Raw genomic sequence first — 19,185 nt, 5'->3', positions numbered from 1 at the left:
GTGTGCGCCGTCCTACTTACTAATGGCAACGGCGGCGACACCTCGCCGGCTGCTGCAGACGGCACTCCACGCGCGGAACAACAGGAAGCCGCTCAAGTACACGGACGAGATCTCCGCTCACCTGGCTGTCCAGCGATGCGTGGTTGCCGCGTGGGCCGAGGAGGAGAAGCACAGACGAGCGTGGAGACGGGACGAAACAGGACGGAGGGAGGCGACATGGGGAGGCAGTTCGATCGCGAGCTGTCGCGTGCGAGGCGGGCATCGAGCGGCGGTGTGCAGGAGGACCGGAGTAGTGAGCTGGGTGAGGCGAGGTGGGCCGGAAGGAACCAGAACGAAGTAGTGACGTGCGCGGGAACGGAGGCAACCAGAGCGCGCGAGGGAAATTAGCGGCGGCGGCGCAAGGGATCCAGTGCAGAAGAGGAAGAAACGAGTCGTGTCTCCCCATCGCTAATTCCGTGGTTTCTTCATGCATCGGTACAAGAGACGACTCGGTTTCCTTAGGAGGAAACGGTTTCTCTCTTTTTCATTCTCTCTCCACAATAAAGCTACTGTCACATTAGCAAATTGCTAAATTATCAAGGTAATTAAGATAGATAGAAACTAACATAAATGCTCTATTGGGACTGCCCTTAGCCAGTGAGTTTTAGAAATACTATTAGAGAGTACTTTTTAGAGTGTAAACGTTCTATCCAATTTTACTTAAAACAGATAAGTTAGAAATTATCATCTTAATTAGTTCATTATTCCATTTATGGTTTAAACTCGAAACCTTTATTCATATGAGTTGAAACAAGACACGTCTCATGATACCAACTAATGATATGTGATTTTGATTCTGTTGTAACGTATGAAAAATTTATTGATATATAATATAGATAATAGGCATCATAAAAAATAGAGGATGAGATAAATAGTGTTGAGTCAGCTTATTCTGCTAGGTTCGGACCCGACGTTATCAACTTTTGACTTACTTTATCTATACTTGGGAGTCGAAGAGAGGGAGTTAAAGTCAATAATGTCGAGTCGCGGCGAAAACAAAGAGAGAGAGTTGAAGTCAATAACACTGAGTCACCAAAACAAAGAGAGGGAGTCAAAGTCAGATAATGCCAACTCAAACTGTTTGGTTATGTGTCACCTGATTTTGGCCGCTTCTAGTCACTAAATTATCAAACAAGATGATAAAAAAGGTGACTAAATTAGTTTAGTCCTCTCTCTAAGGGGGTGACTAAATGGTGATTAAAGACCCAAAAGGACAGCTCCTGCCCCTTATTATTGTTCTGCGCATGTCACCTCCACCGAGCCCTTCTCCCTCCCTATGCCTATCTCCTTCCCATCAGAGACAACACCCCCTCTCCCCGCCGGCAACAGGGCTTGGCGGAGTCGCTGGTGGCGTACAACCAACTCTTCCCGATCGACGGTGCGAGCTCCCCCTATGGTGGATCTGCGTGTAGCCACCCCCCAACGATGAAGTCCCCTCCCACCTTCTAGTGATGGCGGACACTGTTCTTAAGGAGATATTTAACTTTTTACCATCATAACGGATGCAACCTCTTCAGATAGCACTCTTATAATTGCTTATACATATTTACCATTAGGGAAAGCACATTTGCTACATTCTTACCACTTTCGCTGACATGGCAAGCTAACTCGACCTGACATCATGAACCAGCCAGAGGAAATGACAATTTTGGCCCTCATCTATTTCTTCTTTCTCTATCCCTTCCTTGCTTGAGCTCCGGCCAAGGGCGACAATGGAGTCCATGGTGGCAGCTGACGGGACATAGGGGAAGTTGCGCGTGAGGCAACAGGGGCCATGGCTTGCAGGTCCCCGGTCATGCCCTATGCTGACGACGAACATGGCGGCACCTAGAGCACGGCACCCTAGAAGATGGCGGTGAGCGACGGGGCCCTAGAAGATGGCGGTGAGCGCAGCGCCCACGGCGTGCGCGTTGTGCCACTGCGCGGGTGTGGCGGGCGCCGTGAAGGAGCTTGAACATCCCGCCGCGGAGAAGACGACACAGTTGCAGAGGAGAAACACCTTGCGCGTGTGCGACTTGCCCGCCATCATCGCCGCCGGACTCGCTCGGAAGCTGTTGGGTTGGGTTGGGTCTGCCGAGATCCTATGCGAGCAGCAAGCCGTTGGGTAGAGGGTCGAGGGTCGAGGGGGCACTCAAGCGGGGGTAGTTACTAGCTGCGCCCGTGGGTGCTCGCCGTGTGGCCGAGGGTGGAGCTTTATCGAGAGGAAGATACGCACAAAGAAGAAAAGGGTAACAAAGTTAATTCGCATCCGAGAGACATGCTGGTATGCCTAGGTGTCCTGCCACGTATGAAAAAATGGCTTAAAATTATGAAGTCTTCACTAACGATGGCAAATATGTATGAGCAACAGTAAGAATGCTATCTAGAGAGGTGACCTTCGTTATGATGGTAAAAAGTTAAATATCCTGCTCTTAAGCGAATGATGAGCAACACTCCACCCAGATGATTTAGGGGTGTTTTTGTCTTTCTATAGTAGTTTTAATGGCAAGTAGTCCTCGGGTCCAAACATGTTAGGGGACTAAACTTTAGTCTACGGACTAAGGGCAACTCCAACTAAGCTTCTATTTTGAGACCTAAGCCATATAAAATCCTCTTTAATCGAGCCCCTATTCAAGTCCTGTTGGATGAGAGGCTCATTTTCTCTAAACCTCTAGATATAAGAGTCCCTCATCCCTCTTTCTCCTTCCCATAAAGCTGACATGTGGGACCGATAATATATGGTCCATAATATTATAATGCAAAGTATGAAAAATTTAGAAATTCTGTTGGAGTGTGTTGAGTAATATGAGACGAAATATGGATGGAAGACTCTCATTTGAAGGAATAGAGTGGGGAGAGGGGGATTTGAGGGTTTGGCTGAAGTTGCTCTAGATGGAACCAAACCAGGTCTAAACCCGGCAGAATAAGCCGACTAAGCTTGTTTATCCAATCGCAATTTTAGTATGATTCTATTGGTGCACTGTCACGAAAAGCTGGAGCCAGAGCGGCGAAGCTACAAACCCGAAATCCACCTCATAAATGCAAAAGGGCTTCGACTCCTCTAACGGACGGGTAGAAACAACTCTTTTAGTTAGCGTGTTTGGTATGGCTCCTTCACTGGAGCTGTTGGAGCTGAGTCAGAGCTCAGCTAAACATGGTCTAAATCCTTTTTTAGGGACTTAGTTTTTTGAGATTTCTTTAGGACTTAGAGCATCTCCGGCAATTCTGTTTTCTAACCCTAATGAGAAAAAAGTTGTTTTGGAGATCTTATAACTCTAGCAGTTTCCCAAACCCAACTTCAATGAGATTTTTTTCTCGGTCCCTTAAATCATGCCTTTCACCCCTCAAATAAAGGGGAGACCTCTCCTCCCCAATCCACTATTTCTTATCGAAGATCTTCGATAAGAATTTTCTCATCCTGATGGAGCAAAGATCTGCAAAACCTAAAACAAGTTTTGTATTTATCCTAATAACTAGTTTTTGAAGGTTAGAGTTTTCTCCAACTGCTAGAGTGCTGTTACCTAGTTACTTTCACTTTTTTCTTTGTGGGGAAGAAAGGAAAACACCAGAACGAGGCCTTGTTTAATTCCTAAAATCAATTTTTTTATTTTTTATCACATTGAATAATGCGGCAAATGTATGGAGTATTAAATATAAATAAAAAAATAACTAATTAAATAATTCATCTGTAATTTACGAGATAAATATTTTGAGCCTATTTAATTTATAATTAAATAATAATTACCAAATATAAATTAAAAAAATATAAATTAAAGTTCTACAATGTAGAAACTTTGTGGATGATTAAGGCCTTGAGTCGAATAAACGAGGTTTCGGAATCGGGGGTTGATCGCCTCTATCTATTAAACCGAGGCGCGGAAACGAAGCCGCCCCTGACCGCCAGACGCCCGGACCCAAGCCAGCAAGCAAAGCCCACTTCAGCTTCCGGGTCGAAACCTTTCTTCGAACGCAAGAAGAACCCCCTACCCCGAACGCGACCTACCCGAGCCGGCGATGGCGACGGTGGCGATGGACATCTCGAAGCCCACGCCGGCGGCGTCCGGCGACGAGGCCGCGGCGGCCGCGAAGGGGAGGAGCGGCGCCGGGGGCGAGGGGCTGCGGCAGTACTACCTGCAGCACATCCACGACCTGCAGCTCCAGATCCGGCAGAAGACCCACAACCTCAACCGCCTCGAGGCCCAGCGCAACGACCTCAACTCCCGAGGTGAAACTTCTTCTCGATTATTACGACCCCCTTCAAACCCTAGAATCGATGTGCCCCTCCTGCGCCGCGGTTTGGTGTGGTGTTGAATCCTCGATCGCGTTGATGGAAACCCTACCTGTGGCTGGGTCTGAATCGTGGCCAAAGGCACGGCCTTTAGTTGCCTTGTTGGGTTTCGACGCCTGGTTGTTCGTCACGCTGAAGTTTCTAAGCCAAATTATCTAATCTGATGATGAAGATGGCCTGTTAATTACTAATCAGTGTGTTAGATTTACTGAAGAATAGCTCCAATTGAATATGCTTTAGATATTTAGCTGCTTGAGCAGCAGGCTGACTTGGACTTTTCAGTTTGAATTGTGGATGTTATGTGGATGGTATTGTCATAGTGGTAACTGTTGTTTTGCTGTGTTTGGATCTTGATTTTCGCAGTGAATTATGCGTAAGATGTGCAGGCTATCTGTTGCTTGTCTGTGTTTGCGAATGTTGTCTTTCAGTTTTGTTCTACCACATTCTTGTGGGGTTGTCAGGATAATATTTCAAGCAGGTTTCTGTATTCCTGAGGTTATCCATTATTATTCAATGCCTGCGTTTCTTTGACATGATTGTGGTATTGTGACATTCTAAGTTCTAACAGAAATCATAAACTAAATTCGCCTCTAGCTGAACATTTGCAATGTCAAATTATCTTGATGATCATCCTGTGCCCCCATTACATAGTGGGGTAATATTCACAATGATTGCACAGTGATACTTTTGTTTAGGATTTATTGAATTCCTGCTGTCTCTGTTTCAGGAGCAGCATCTCCTACATGTATTGTTTTCTGATTACCATACTCTTGGCCTTGCAATTTGATTTTTCAGTTAGAATGCTCAGGGAAGAGTTGCAGTTGCTTCAAGAGCCTGGCTCATATGTTGGTGAGGTGGTGAAGGTCATGGGGAAATCAAAGGTTCTGGTGAAGGTAATTTTTTTGTCTACTACTCTACGTCAGTACTCCATATGAATATCATTTCTTGATTAAAGGTAATTATTCTGGCTGTTAGATCAAACAAAGCTCTAAGAATAAGATTAACCAGTGCTTTCTAGGAGTCTAGGTTAGGCTCACCGCTCACATGCTAGAAGAGTACTCTGCTGCTACCTTTATTATTTATTAACACCTATAAATGAGCTTATGGGAACATGTCTTTGTTTAAAGATAAGTTCATATGTGGAAATTGTGAGTATTTTACTTTTTACAATTACAAAGAACAAATATTTATCACTTGACTCCATTATGAATCCATGGAACTATCCTTACAAGAACAAATATTCATCACTGTGCTGCACTATATAGCTCCATGTTCCCACAACATATTTTAAGCAATTATTAAATGAGTAAAAGCTTTTTTTTGCCGGGTGAGTAAAAGAATTATTTGGCCATGGTAATGCAAGTATCTTAGGTTCCTGGTACAAATTAGCATCAGCCTTCACATTTTTCTATCTTGTCTGTGTAAATCAGTCACATTCTCTCTGCTATATTTTTCCATATGTCTACTGACAAATAATCCTTAAGTGGCATATACTGCATATGCTGTTGGTTTGGGTACCAATTGAAGATTGTGTATTTTCTTACAACTCTCCATATTAGAAATGTTTTGTAACTCCTGGATCCTGGTATACTTGTTTAAAGCTATGATTGATTTGGATTTGCTAGTCTTTTGTAATTTAAAATTTTCTATTACTGGATTCCTTGTCTGAGAGCTCTAAATGGGAGCTCTAACTTCCTGGTTATGAAAGCGATATTAACTTTCCAAATGAAATTGCTCAGGTACATCCTGAAGGCAAATATGTGGTGGATCTGGATAAGAGCATTGATATCACAAAGATCACACCTTCAACAAGGGTTGCTCTTCGGAATGACAGTTATATGCTCCATCTGATTCTACCAAGCAAAGTTGATCCATTGGTCAATCTCATGAAGGTTGAGAAGGTTCCTGATTCTACTTATGACATGATTGGAGGCCTTGACCAGCAAATTAAAGAGATCAAAGAGGTTTGATTCGAACTCAAATTCGCTATCATCAAAATATGCGTATTCTGATTTGTTAAGTCAACTTTCAGGTCATCGAGCTTCCAATCAAACATCCAGAGCTTTTTGAGAGCCTTGGAATTGCCCAACCAAAGGTTCTTTTTCTCCCTGAAGACCTTAACTTATTTGAACTTTACATGTAGGTGGAAAAGACTCAAATCTTATTTATTTTTCAGGGTGTCCTCCTTTATGGACCTCCGGGCACGGGAAAGACATTGCTGGCACGTGCGGTTGCTCATCACACTGACTGCACTTTCATCAGGGTGTCTGGTTCTGAGCTGGTTCAGAAATATATTGGTGAGGGTTCCCGGATGGTTCGTGAACTATTTGTTATGGCCAGGTAGGCTCAGTAAATATGAAGCATTTGTTTGTGAGTTGAAGCATAATTTTGCATATTTATTCTCTATTCTTATCACTCAGTATGGGCTATAGCATAATGTTACATATACATTCTGTGTTCTTATCTCTCATTTGGGATTAGTTATCTGATTAACTTATTGCAGGGAACATGCACCGTCCATTATATTTATGGATGAAATAGACTCTATCGGATCTGCTAGAATGGAGTCTGGAACTGGCAACGGTGATAGTGAAGTGCAACGTACCATGCTTGAGCTTCTAAACCAGCTTGATGGTTTTGAAGCATCAAACAAAATTAAGGTATGCTTCACTTGTGTTCTTGTGTGCTGAACTAGTGATTTGTAAATGTATACAATAGGGGAAGGAACATCATTGTGATGTTTTAAATATTTAATAATGCAGGTTTTGATGGCAACAAACAGAATAGACATCTTGGATCAAGCCCTTCTGAGGCCTGGCCGCATAGACAGGAAGATTGAATTTCCAAATCCTAATGAGGATGTATGTTCTGCTAACTCGTACTGTCATGCCTGTTGATTTTACATGGCTACTCCTATCTGACAGGGTGCTTAATCTTTTGCCCTTGCAGTCACGTTTCGATATCCTGAAGATTCATTCAAGAAAAATGAACTTGATGCGTGGTATTGATCTGAAAAAGATCGCTGAAAAGATGAATGGGGCCTCAGGAGCTGAGCTTAAGGTTTGTTAACTCCACTTCATCTGATGAACTGTGTTCTGCCTTGTATTTCAATTTTGTGATGTTTGATTACTTGTCCATCCATTCAAGCAGAAAGTTATTTTCTCACATCTTTTGTCACAACTCGGCCACTCGCAATAATTCTCATGATTAGAGTCGAGAGTTCAGAAAGCTTGCTCATATAGCAAACCCTGTGAAAGAGAACCTTTTTTCGCGAAGACGCAGAAGACCTGTGTATCATTGTTTAGTAAAGAGAGAACCTTCGTATTTATTTGTTTAGCAATTTTGTTTGACTTGCATTTTTTTTAGATTTTTTTTTAAAAACTGGGATTTCGATGTTTATTACCAAGCCTGTGTGATCTTGTAGTTCCTACGTTAGTCTCTCTCTCTCTCTCTCTCTGATAGACCTTGTGTTGCTTCGAAGTATCTCAGACTGTTTTTTCCTTCCATTTTTTATCTTTTGTTGTTCAGGCTGTCTGCACAGAGGCTGGAATGTTTGCTCTCCGCGAGAGGAGGGTGCACGTTACCCAGGAGGACTTCGAGATGGCGGTGGCCAAGGTGATGAAGAAAGACACGGAGAAGAACATGTCCCTGCGCAAGCTCTGGAAGTGAGGCTCATGCCTTGTTGTACCCACCTTTCATGTCCACGCTGAAGCTAGTGCCTTCATATTTTTATCTTTCATACCACTTTGCCAAAGCAGTGGAATGGTGTAACGGCATGCTCTGTGCATGCCTATTATGTTTAAAGTTTTCCTTATAACAGCTGTAGTATGTTATTGCAAAAGTTGAATTTTATCAGATCAGCTAGATGACGGTACTAATGCATTGCTAGCTCGCGATGTTCTGAGTTCCAGTTCCTACTTGGTGTGCAGTTTGCCAGTCAACTCGTAAGGAACACTGCATAATGGTTGCTGCTCTGATTATCCATTCTCTATGGTGTGTAACATGCATTGCAATATCGTGGCCCATTCAATCCGGCCCTGTCTGAGCTACGTTTTGTAGCCCCGTTTGAGCTACGTTGTTTGTGCCCCTGTCTGAGCTCGGCTCTGAACATCAAGCTATGTTAGTTTGCAGGATCTCTGAACAGAAACAACGGCACTAGTAACCTACTAACACTTTGTCTTTTATAAAGAACTGATTAGATGTACAAAGGACACAAGTACTAGTGTACTACTAACATTTGTTTTTGACGAGATAAGTACTGTCGTGACACAAGTACAGTACAAGTACACACTCAGAAGAGTGGAATGAAGCTTTGATTGGGCGGAACGCAATGCATTCATTCATGCGTATACTACTCAGCTCCCGTGACTGTGACCATAAAAAACCAGGCAAGGCATTGACGCACACAAAAGAGAGTCTAGAGACAACACAGATTCAGGTTCTGGAAGAGGCACAGCATCTCATGCATGCATGGTCCCAAACTCGCAAATCCCAATCCATGACTCCATGAGTTACGCCATACCTATTCAGCCATTCAGGAATTGAATATGTTCGATTTCATAGATACGGAGTTGGAGTTCATCCTCCTACCATCTTCATTCAGGCCGCCTTCACTCCTCTGCCTTGAAGGCTTGAACATGCAGCACAGAGACGAACAAAATCCCAACGAAAATTAATTGGGCCGCTTTGGGACTGGGAAGGTTTCTTTCCCCGCTCGGCCGCTCCTTACACAATACGAGGAGCCAGAGAGCCCAGTAAAATCAGTTTTTTTTTTTCATTTGTCTAGTTTCACCTGCGAGCATATAGGTTGTTTTACGAAATTACATAAAAAGCTGTAGGCACATACGTAGTCCATTCTTCACAAAAACTGAGCACACATACATACATGCATTTCTCACAAATTTGTCGGTGTGGCACTGAATTCCATCGACTTATTGAAACCTAAATCGGGTAGCGGCTACTTATTGGAACCTAAAGCTGGAGAGACGCATGCATGCCCACATGCCCACAAAGCCTTGGCGTAGCTCCAGTGCTCCACACCTCCACATGCAACTGCACATGCGAGTGCCTGCCATCTGCTGCCTCCTTTCGATCAGCTCCAGCCAGCAGCATCCACGGGCACATGATCGATCACCCGATAAGCCAGCGCAGGCGCGGTCACATGCCGGAATCGCATCCCCGGCCCCTGCGTGCATCCATGTCTTGTTCTTGCCGACCTGCTGTGCATTGCATTGCATTAGAGAGGTAAATATTGCAGAAGAGCAATGATCCCCCATCACTGCCTCGTTAACATAACTGCAGCTGCTGCAGGGTGACGCCTTTGAGTATAGCAGGTGTAGAAAGATCATGGCTCTGAAAAGCTAGCAGAGTGATAAAAAATTCAAAAACCTGAGGACATCAGTGTAAAGTCTGGATGTAAAAGAAAAAAAACTTACTACTGCATGAGCAGCCCGCGATTAGTACAGGTGAATTTCAGTCCATGGTATGCATGGTCGGTGGATGCATGGAAAATGGAGACAGAGGTCTTTGGCATCACCAGTTCCTCACATGGATTGGAGTACCCATAATTGTGGCCATTAGGGCAAAATCATCACTTCCACAGGTTCAGAGATCAGGCAAGAAAAGTAATCACAGAAAAGGTTCAGATTGTCTGCTGCGCTGCTTTTGATCTGCAGACCGCTGGCTTTGTATATCATCAACGAGACAGCAACAATGTAGCATTCTAGTTAGCACCTGTAAAGATCAGTGCTTCAGTCTCGACTCTTGGCCATACCCGCGATGTTAAATTGCTACACTTATCACTGAAAACTGAATTCCGAAGCAGAACACACCGATGTCGATCATAAACTGTCCCAATTTGAGGACTGCCTGTACATCAATTTTAGCATGAATAACCAACAGTACCTATACGAAGCGAAAACCTCACCAGAAATGAAGATCTGTCCTAAACAAAAAGCAACAAACTAAAGGCGTACCGATAAGGCAAGGTCTTCTTTACTTTGAGGATCTCATCTTATGCGGAGTCAGTCTTTTTTTTCGAAATATCCTTATGCCAGGTCAGTCATGATCATGAAGCTATTTCGCTTCAGATCTACCTATCTATAGTGTCCGAAAGATCTACATACTTCCACAAGCATTCGTAATATGACGGAAACAAACCGAAAAATGGGCAATACCGACATGCCGTTTTTTTTTCTGAAGATTTGTTACTGACTCACATCTCAAACTTAGGCCTTGTTTAGATGCGAAATTTTTTTGGATTTTATTACTGTAGCACTTTCGTTTGTTTGTGGCAAATATTGTCCAATCATAGACTAATTAGGATCAAAAGATTTATCTCGCGATTTACAGACAAACTGTGTAATTAGTTTTTGTTTTCGTCTATATTTAATGCTTCATACATGTGTCGTAAGATTTAATGTGACGGAGAATCTTGAAAACTTTTTGGTTTTCAGGATGAACTAAACAATGCCTTAAGCTTTCGAGAGTGATCCAAAGAAAAAAAAAGCCAATGCAGAACTATAAGGTGGAATCTTGCTCTATATTATATAAGCTGGACCCTGCAAATTGATCGCATTTTGTTCCAGCAATAAGAAGGGTTACTGATTGATCCTGAACATGGACTCATGTTCTTGACTCTGCCAGATCATGAAGACCGCACGTTGCAGGTTCTGACATAACTGAATCTTGCAGTGGTGAGAGGTAACGCCTCAGTGGCAGAACTGTTAATTGCGCCCAAATCGAGGTGCAGCCCCGGAGGTCGCCTTCCACTCCATTTAAGCACCGCGCCCTCCTCACTCCACCTCTCAGGCCACATTGATCGATCAATCAGAAGTTCAGAGCAACACGATTCGAAGTGCAGAGTCTGTTGATCTCTTTAGATCGAGAGCAAATTGGAGCTAGATGGGAAGATTATCCATGGCCGTGCCAGTGATGCTTCTGCTGCTGTGCGCAACGTGCAGACTGGCGCTTGGAATTACTGACGGTAACGATTCACTGCGCTGCCATTGTTCAGTTTCTTGGCGCGATCGATCTCTGATTGGTTTTGTCTGCCATGGAAATGCAATGCAGGTCTGCTCCCGAACGGCAACTTCGAGCGGGGCCCGGCGCCGTCGCAGCTGCGCGGGACGCGGGTGATGGGCTCGTCGGCGATCCCGGCGTGGCAGACGTCGGGGTTCGTGGAGTACATCCCGTCGGGGCGGAAGCAGGGGGACATGGTGCTGGTGGTGCCCGAGGGCGCCTACGCCGTGCGGCTCGGGAACGAGGCCTCCATCCGGCAGCGGCTCCACGGCGCCGCCCGCGGCGCGCGCTACTCGCTCACGTTCAGCGCGGCGCGGACGTGCGCGCAGGCGGAGCAGCTCAACGTGTCGGCGTCGGGGCAGTCGGGCCTGCTGGCGATGCAGACCATGTACAGCAGCAACGGCTGGGACTCGTACGCCTGGGCCTGGGTGGCCGACGCCGACGAGGTCGACGTCGTCATCCACAACCCCGGCGTCACCGAGGACCCCGCCTGCGGCCCGCTCATCGACTCCGTCGCGATCAAGACGCTCAACCCGCCTCGCCGGACCAACAAGAACCTGGTGAAGAACGGCGACTTCGAGGAGGGCCCGTACATCATCCCGGGGACGAAATGGGGCGTGCTGATCCCGTCGAGGGTGGTGGACGACCACTCGCCGCTGCCCGGGTGGATGGTGGAGTCGCTCAAGGCCATCAAGTACATCGACAGCGACAGCTTCGCGGTGCCGCGGGGCCGGCGCGCCGTGGAGCTGCTGGCCGGGAGGGAGAGCGCCATCGCGCAGGTGATCCGCACCGTGCCGGGGCGGCAGTACGCGCTGTCCTTCACCGTCGGCGACGCCAGCAACGCCTGCCGTGGGTCGCTCATGGTGGAGGCATACGCCGGCCGGGAGTCCACCAAGGTGGCGTACGAGTCGGCGGGGAAGGGCGGCGTCAAGCGCGCCGTGCTGCCGTTCCGCGCCGCGTCCGCGCGCACCAGGCTCGTCTTCTTCAGCTCCTTCTACAGCACCAGGAGCGACGACCTCAGCTCGCTCTGCGGGCCAGTGCTCGACGACGTCGCCGTCGTCAGCGTGCGCACTACCAAGCGCGGCTAGAGAGCAAAAGTCCGGTGGTCGGTGGAGCTCGGCCGGGCGTGCGAGAGGGAGACGGAGTAACTATTTTCTTGATGTTGTTACCGCACGGTTGCTTTGCCGTGATTGTATGTAGCTGCTCGTTGTCGTTGGGGGCATCAGAAAATTTGTTCGAACCATGGGGAAACTGGCGTGTCAGATAGTACTAGTATATGGTTTCTACATTTCCACTACTACTTTATTAAGTTTTCATCCACATGGTCCTGTGTTTTTTTGGGGGGAAGAATGCTCCATATAGTATTTTTTGACGCTAAAACATTGACAAGAATTGAAGAACGCGGTGTCCGGATTAATTAGAGCCCGAGTGAGAATACGAGAAAAAATGAAACAGAATTTGGATGAAATGAAACTCTCAGATTATTTTAGGTGCCCCGGCGTGCTAGGGTCGTATCACGTCATATATGTGTTATTTCTGATTTTTTTTGTTAGAAAAATGTGTTATTTCTGATGTTGGGCTAGTGCATGACCAAGGCCGTGGTCTCCAAATCTTGACCTTGCCCTAGTGGGTCTTGTTTGTTTAGTGGCCTGGATATGGAAGGCCCTATCGAGTGGCCTATTCCTCAAGGCTTAGCCCTATAGAAGAATGGAGGCCCCTGAAGAAGTCCACTTTACGTCCCTCAACTTTCCCAAAAGTCTGATTTTCATCCCTGAACTTCAAAATCGGGTAAAATACATCCCTCAATTTTTGAAACCATGCATATTACGTCCCTGACATGGCTATGAGCGGTTTTGAAGGCAGTTTTGTTTTTTTTATTTTTATTTATTTTGGCTGAATATTTGTAAAATTATAGTAAATCACATAAAATTCATAAAATAGTAAATCTGATTTTGTTGGACTCCAGATAAGTAGATCTACATAGTGAACATATAATATAGTATGCTTTAGTACAAAATTTTTATTGTAGCTTTAGATCTGTGTTTTTCTATAATTAATTAGAATAATTCATAGCTATAGTTTGTGTGGTCTAATTGTGGTGATTTTTTTATGTTAGACTAATTATTATATGTTTAAACTATGGTAAAAATTTCATACTCATTAGATCATGTATAACTTAGTTATAGATTTATTATAATTTAACAAGCATAAACCTAAATAAATCTATAACTAAGTAATACGTGATTCAATGAGTATAAAATTTTTACTATAACTCAAACATAGAATAATTAGCTCACCATATAAATTTCATCACAATTGGACCATAGAAAATGTAGCTATAATTAGTCTAATTAATTACAGAAAAACATAGATCTAAAGATGCATCAAAAAGATTTGTACTAGAACATACTATATTATATATTCAATGTGTAGATCTACTGATCTAAAGTCCAACAAAATTGAGTTTTTTATTTTATGATTTTTATGTGATTTATTGTGATTTTTCAAAAAATTCAGCCAAAATAAATAAAAAGAAAAAGGTAAAACCGCTTTCAAAACCAGGTCAAGGATGTAATGTGCACAGTTTAAAAGTTGAGGGATGTATTTTGTCCGGTTTTAAAGTTCAGGGACGAAAATTAGACTTTCGCGAAAGTTGAGGGACGTAAAGTAGACTTTTTCCGCCAAAATATGCACCACAGGGTTGAGCCTAATCTTGACCCATCTGTCTGAAGTCTCGTCGTGTATAGGCCATAAATAAAATCGTCAGCCCATTGTGTACACATGGGGCCCTTTTTTTTTTCCTGCTTATTATTTCATTGATTGATGAAGCCAATGTCAAGTCCCCTGCACCATGTACCTCTGCAGTCGCCGGAGATGTGTACACATTCGCCTGCTTAACTTCGTTCCCATAGCAGTGGAAGTGACGGGACAATGCAAGGGAACGTTCACAATTGCATCCGACACCGCGGCATGGACACACACAGGTTGTACCGAAAGCTCGTATCCACCATACTATCTCCTCCCACGGATAACTCCATGAAAATATTTAAGGGAGATTCCTTCTGGTTTTTTTTTAAAGTACATCAATAACAAAAATTTATAAGAAAGACAGCCTTAGGGGCCGGGGCTAGAGCCCCGGTGACCTACCGCGGGCGCGCTCCGTGCCTGTCCCACCCAAAGCTGGTGGTACCCACGGCCATGGATGGACCATGAATGCACTGGAGCTCCCGCGCCGCGCCGCGCTACACCTACACCCATCCACGGATTCGCCGCCGCCACGCATCATGCACGTACCCACGCTGTACACGCAGGCAGCCGGCAGCCGCGGCCGGCGCCAAGTCCACTAGAGACGACGCGGCGCGCGGAAGCCCCCAGCTAGCTAGCCGGCCATCCCGCCGCGCCGCGCGCGCGACCGCGAAAGCACGCAAGAGACACGCCCGTGGGGCAGTCGCCGTTTGACGTCAAAAATCCATGGACCAGAGCTCTCAGAAGCATGCATGCATGCATGTTTCACTCGCCGGCCCACCGATGATCGATCGGTGTCGCCCGAGTTTAGTTGGGCCGCACCGGCACCGGCCGTGCGCCCCCATCAGCTAGCAGTCGCACCGATTGATTTCGGCAGGACGCAGGAGTACGGTCGCGCCCGCCGCGAAACCAGTTGGCGCCGCCGGACGGAGCCGGCCGTCACCCGTCAGCGAGGGTCTGCCCCACGCGTCGCGCTGGGCCGTGCGTGGCCGTGCGCATGGCAGCAGACAGACATCCGCTTACCCCGCGCGGCGCCGCCGTGTCGGGTACATACCTGCCTGCGCGCGCGCGTACCGGCCGGCCGCGCACACACTGCACGTACGTGTACGTACCATGTGTTTTGTTTATACTACGTGTACAATACGCGACGGGGAGCACCGGGTACAAGGACCCGACCCGGCCACGCACGTGGACGTCCAGAACAAAACCACAGCACGCGAATGCACGCACGTGTCGCGGCATGTGCGGAAATCGGCAGCCCAAGCTTCCATTCCATGGGCGCGCGCGGCACGTTACCTGGGCCGTGATGCCTGGTGACGCGGAAGGCCATGGGCCAGGTCTAGGGGTGGAGCGGCGGAGGAGCCGACAGGGGCGGAGATGGTGGGCGGGGTGTCCGGTCCGTGGGCTACGCGTGGGCCCGCCTCCGGTTTCCATGCGGTCCGGCATGGAGCAAACAATATTGCACAGGAAATCAATCACCAACCCACGCCTGACGCGCGCCAATCAGCCTGCGTGCCTCATAATTCCATCATCAAATCATCAGTACACATAAAATTCAAAAACTTTTCAAAATTCTCTATCGCGTCGAATCTTGCGACGCATATATAGAGTATTAAATATAAATAAAAAATAACTACAATTTTTCTATAATTTACTGCAAGACGAATCTTTTAAACCTATAGTTATCAAAAGAAAAAAAAAGTTACATTCGCTTGCTTCGGCGACAAGCGGTTTATTACTACGGACTAGTAAGCCTGGGCATTCGGGTTATCCGATTTTTTTGGGTCGGATAATTCGAGTAATTTAAAATTTGGGTAATGAAAATTGGTATCCGATATTAGTCTAAAAAAAAAACATTCCCCGCAATTTCGGGTACCCGATAATTCGGGTTCGGGTATTCCCGATTTATCTGAATTTTTAAAAAACAACACACTATACAAAATTTCAATAGCAATTTATATATAATTTCAGCAGCAATTTGTATAGAATTTCAATAGCATTTTGTAGAGAATAATATATTAGTATCACTTGTTCAAACAAAGAGAATTATGTTCTAATAAATTGATAAGTTCTAATATTTAACTAACAACACATGATAAATACAAAGATATAGATAAATATTTGGGTAATTCGGATACCGAGGGATATTACCCGAATTACCCAAACTAATTTCGAGTAATCAAAATCAATACCCGAATATAGGATCGGGTACCTCGGGTTCGGGTAATTCGAGTACGGGTAATGGGTATCGGGTAATTTGCACAGACTTACCGACTAGTATTGTTATCTTACTCCCTAAACACGAATTCTGGTTTTTAAAAACGGCAGATAAACAGAGATAGAAATTGGACTTGACTCACGCACAGTATTTGTCATAATTCCATGGGAACGCGAGACTAGGTACGCGACCAGGGCCACACTACTACGACTCTAATATGATCCGGTTCAAAGTTGAAACCTGTCGAGACAAAGCTTTGCGCTCACCTCTGACGCCACACCCAGAAAAGGCAGGCAAATTCCCCTGCCTGACACGCGAAGCTGCTTCAACAACGCGTAGTTTCCCACTCCCACTCCCAGGGGGGCCCGGCACTTGAGTTGAGTTTGGCATTTTGCTGTCGCGCAAGCAGCACAACACGAGTCGGCCGTCAGGATTAAACAACATCGTCGTCGTAACCACTTTCTGATGTCTCCGTCCCCTCCATCCGCCTGCTTCTTCTTCTCATCTTCTGTGTCGTTTCACTCGTATATATATATAATATATACCGTATGAAACCACTTTTGCTTTAATTTGGGCTCCGCCACTGAACAACGCGTGATCAACGGTCGCCGCCATTTGGATTGATCGGGCCGTGTCCGTGTCTGTGTCGTCCACCCAACGGGCAAATGCGAACAAAAAGGTGGTCGCAAAAGATCGACCCGACTTCCGTACACGATTTATATCGCGGACACGGAGGTCATTTGGTGGTCATGCATGGCGATCGATGATGATATCTATATTATGTTTCTGTTTTTCTAGTGCAGTGCAGGTAGGTATATTACGACGTCAAAAGGCATGCATGCAGCAGCCATATACATATGCATGGTATCAACGAAAGTGCTTGGTTGAAACCTTCTTCGATCTCCAAGCAGCCTTCTTTTTTCACCCTTTCAAAACTTTGATCGAGCTAGCCTTAACAAAAAAGTTTAATTGTGCATATATCAAATGAGGTTGGTGCCGTCGTCGTTTCGTGCGTTGTCTCTTGTAACGGAAAAGTTCGTCATCGACGGCGGCATTGTATAAATTCATAGGTAGCCTTTTTCTAAAGAAACCAATTAAGGCCTTGTTTAGTTCACAAAAATTTTCAAAATTCTCAATCACATCGAATCTTTGATCGTATACATAGAACATTAAATATAAATAAAAATAAAAAATAATTGCATATATAGTTTGTCTGTAATTTACGAGACGAATCTTATGAATCTAGTTAGTTCGATTGGACAATAATTATCAAATACAAACGAAAGCACTACAATAATCAAAAGTCAAAAATTTTATGAACTAAACAAGGCCCAAATATCATATCCCGTTAGCGAAATTAATCAGTGTCGTCGTACGTCTAGATAGTTTATTTGTTTCCTCCCGGTCTCGGTCACACACAGAACGTGTAGACGCGGCTGCTGGTGGTGCAATGCAACGTCGTTGCCAAGTCCTGATGGACCCATGGAAACAAAATAGATAAGCAATAGTATAATTAATCCTCTGCAGACGGCGGTGACTGCCGCTTGTCTATATATGTTTTAAGGATAGTACTATGTATTAAAGAATATCTCATTAATTAATTAATTAATTAATCAATCAAATACCACAAAGTTAATCATACGCGATTTAGGCCACACAATGCAAATTATATTAAGGCCAGTCTCAGTGGAGGTTTCACCAGAATGTCATGCACATTTATTAGAGCGCCTTGTCAGCAAAACTGCACTTTTTGCATGAAACGAAGAGGAGAGAGAAGGAAGTAGTTTCACCATGGTAAAACTCCACTGGCGTTGTTTCCCACGCGGTGAAACAGGATGAAATCCCCACTAAGGACTAAATCGTTTCACCATCTTGCATGTGATCCAATCATTTTGCAGTAATTAAATGCTTTGCCCAGCCTAGGAAACATCAAGATGAAACTCATACATTGTGGAAGTTGTTTCATTGTTTGTTTCATTAATGCTCTGTCAGCAGATTTGTTTTGGAAACAGTGCATCGAAATGGGTCATTGAGACTGGCCTAAGAACATCAAACTAGACTGCAAATTAAGCGGTATCTGCCCTGCTGTCAACATCTCTCTTTAACGAAGAACTAGCCCATAAGAGACACGTAAATAAATAATTATTCAACGCCTGATCTGCATGAGAATTAGACTCTATGGTTTGGTCAAAACGACGTGGCGTCGTCTTAGACTAACTAAGACTACGTAGTTCCATTAACCTTGCAGCGTCTCAGGACCGTGTATATGTTGTCAACTTTTTCTGTACATGTATTAGTATGTTCTTATTAGTCATTTATTCTTTTTTCAACGCTGTATGCTTTGGTCTAGTCAAACACGCAAAAAAATCTATACTTATTACACATCACACACGTATGACCATTGTCGTCCCCAATATGATGGAAAATGTCAACCAACTCCATCTGATAAAAAAATCTTTCACCGGATAAAAGTATTTAGTTTTTCCTTGTCAACCAAGTCCATTCTTTTTTTTTAAAAAAAAACAAACACGCAGATTCTATTTATTCATGCACATGAGGCTTAGCAAGGTTGCGAACCAAAATATCAGTTACGAAGCTAGGGAGGGGATCAAGCCAAGCATGTGGTTGATCTAATTATGTCTCAATCAAGACTACGTGCGAGTTCATGAGCACTCCTATTACATGATCTAGGAATATGAGAAACTTGAACTGAATCAAAGCATAACGAAATTAGCTCCCTTGCTTATATAAAGGCCTCTGTGGCCATGTGGGGAAATTGATGCATACTAATAATTTTTTTTAACATAAATAGGGAATCGTGGCCTAAATTTTGGCTCATCATTTTTTTCCCAGAAGCCTTCTGGCCTTTCTATTTTGCCGACCTATGTTATTTTAC

The 19,185-nt window shown here is 44.8% G+C and overlaps 2 protein-coding genes across 2 annotated transcripts; both read left to right on the top strand.

Moving 5' to 3' along the window:
- On the top strand, window positions 3,903-8,223 carry LOC8082935 (26S protease regulatory subunit 8 homolog A). Its single transcript, XM_002453471.2, has 9 exons — window positions 3,903-4,243; window positions 5,102-5,199; window positions 6,046-6,270; window positions 6,339-6,401; window positions 6,483-6,646; window positions 6,810-6,966; window positions 7,069-7,167; window positions 7,256-7,366; window positions 7,835-8,223. Exons 1-9 carry the CDS (start codon window positions 4,033-4,035, stop codon window positions 7,973-7,975), a joined length of 1,269 nt encoding a protein of 422 aa, XP_002453516.1. The 5' UTR covers window positions 3,903-4,032; the 3' UTR covers window positions 7,976-8,223.
- On the top strand, window positions 10,988-12,548 carry LOC8082934. The gene is made up of 2 exons (XM_021458774.1): window positions 10,988-11,291; window positions 11,378-12,548. The coding sequence occupies exons 1-2, from the start codon at window positions 11,210-11,212 to the stop codon at window positions 12,412-12,414; spliced, it is 1,119 nt and encodes a 372-aa protein (XP_021314449.1). The 5' UTR covers window positions 10,988-11,209; the 3' UTR covers window positions 12,415-12,548.

Source organism: Sorghum bicolor, chromosome 4, assembly GCF_000003195.3.
Source record: "Sorghum bicolor cultivar BTx623 chromosome 4, Sorghum_bicolor_NCBIv3, whole genome shotgun sequence".
NCBI classification, from domain to species: Eukaryota; Viridiplantae; Streptophyta; class Magnoliopsida; order Poales; family Poaceae; genus Sorghum; species Sorghum bicolor.
The sequence above is the reverse complement of the archived record's forward strand: the minus strand, read 5'-3'. Positions and strand labels throughout refer to the sequence as shown.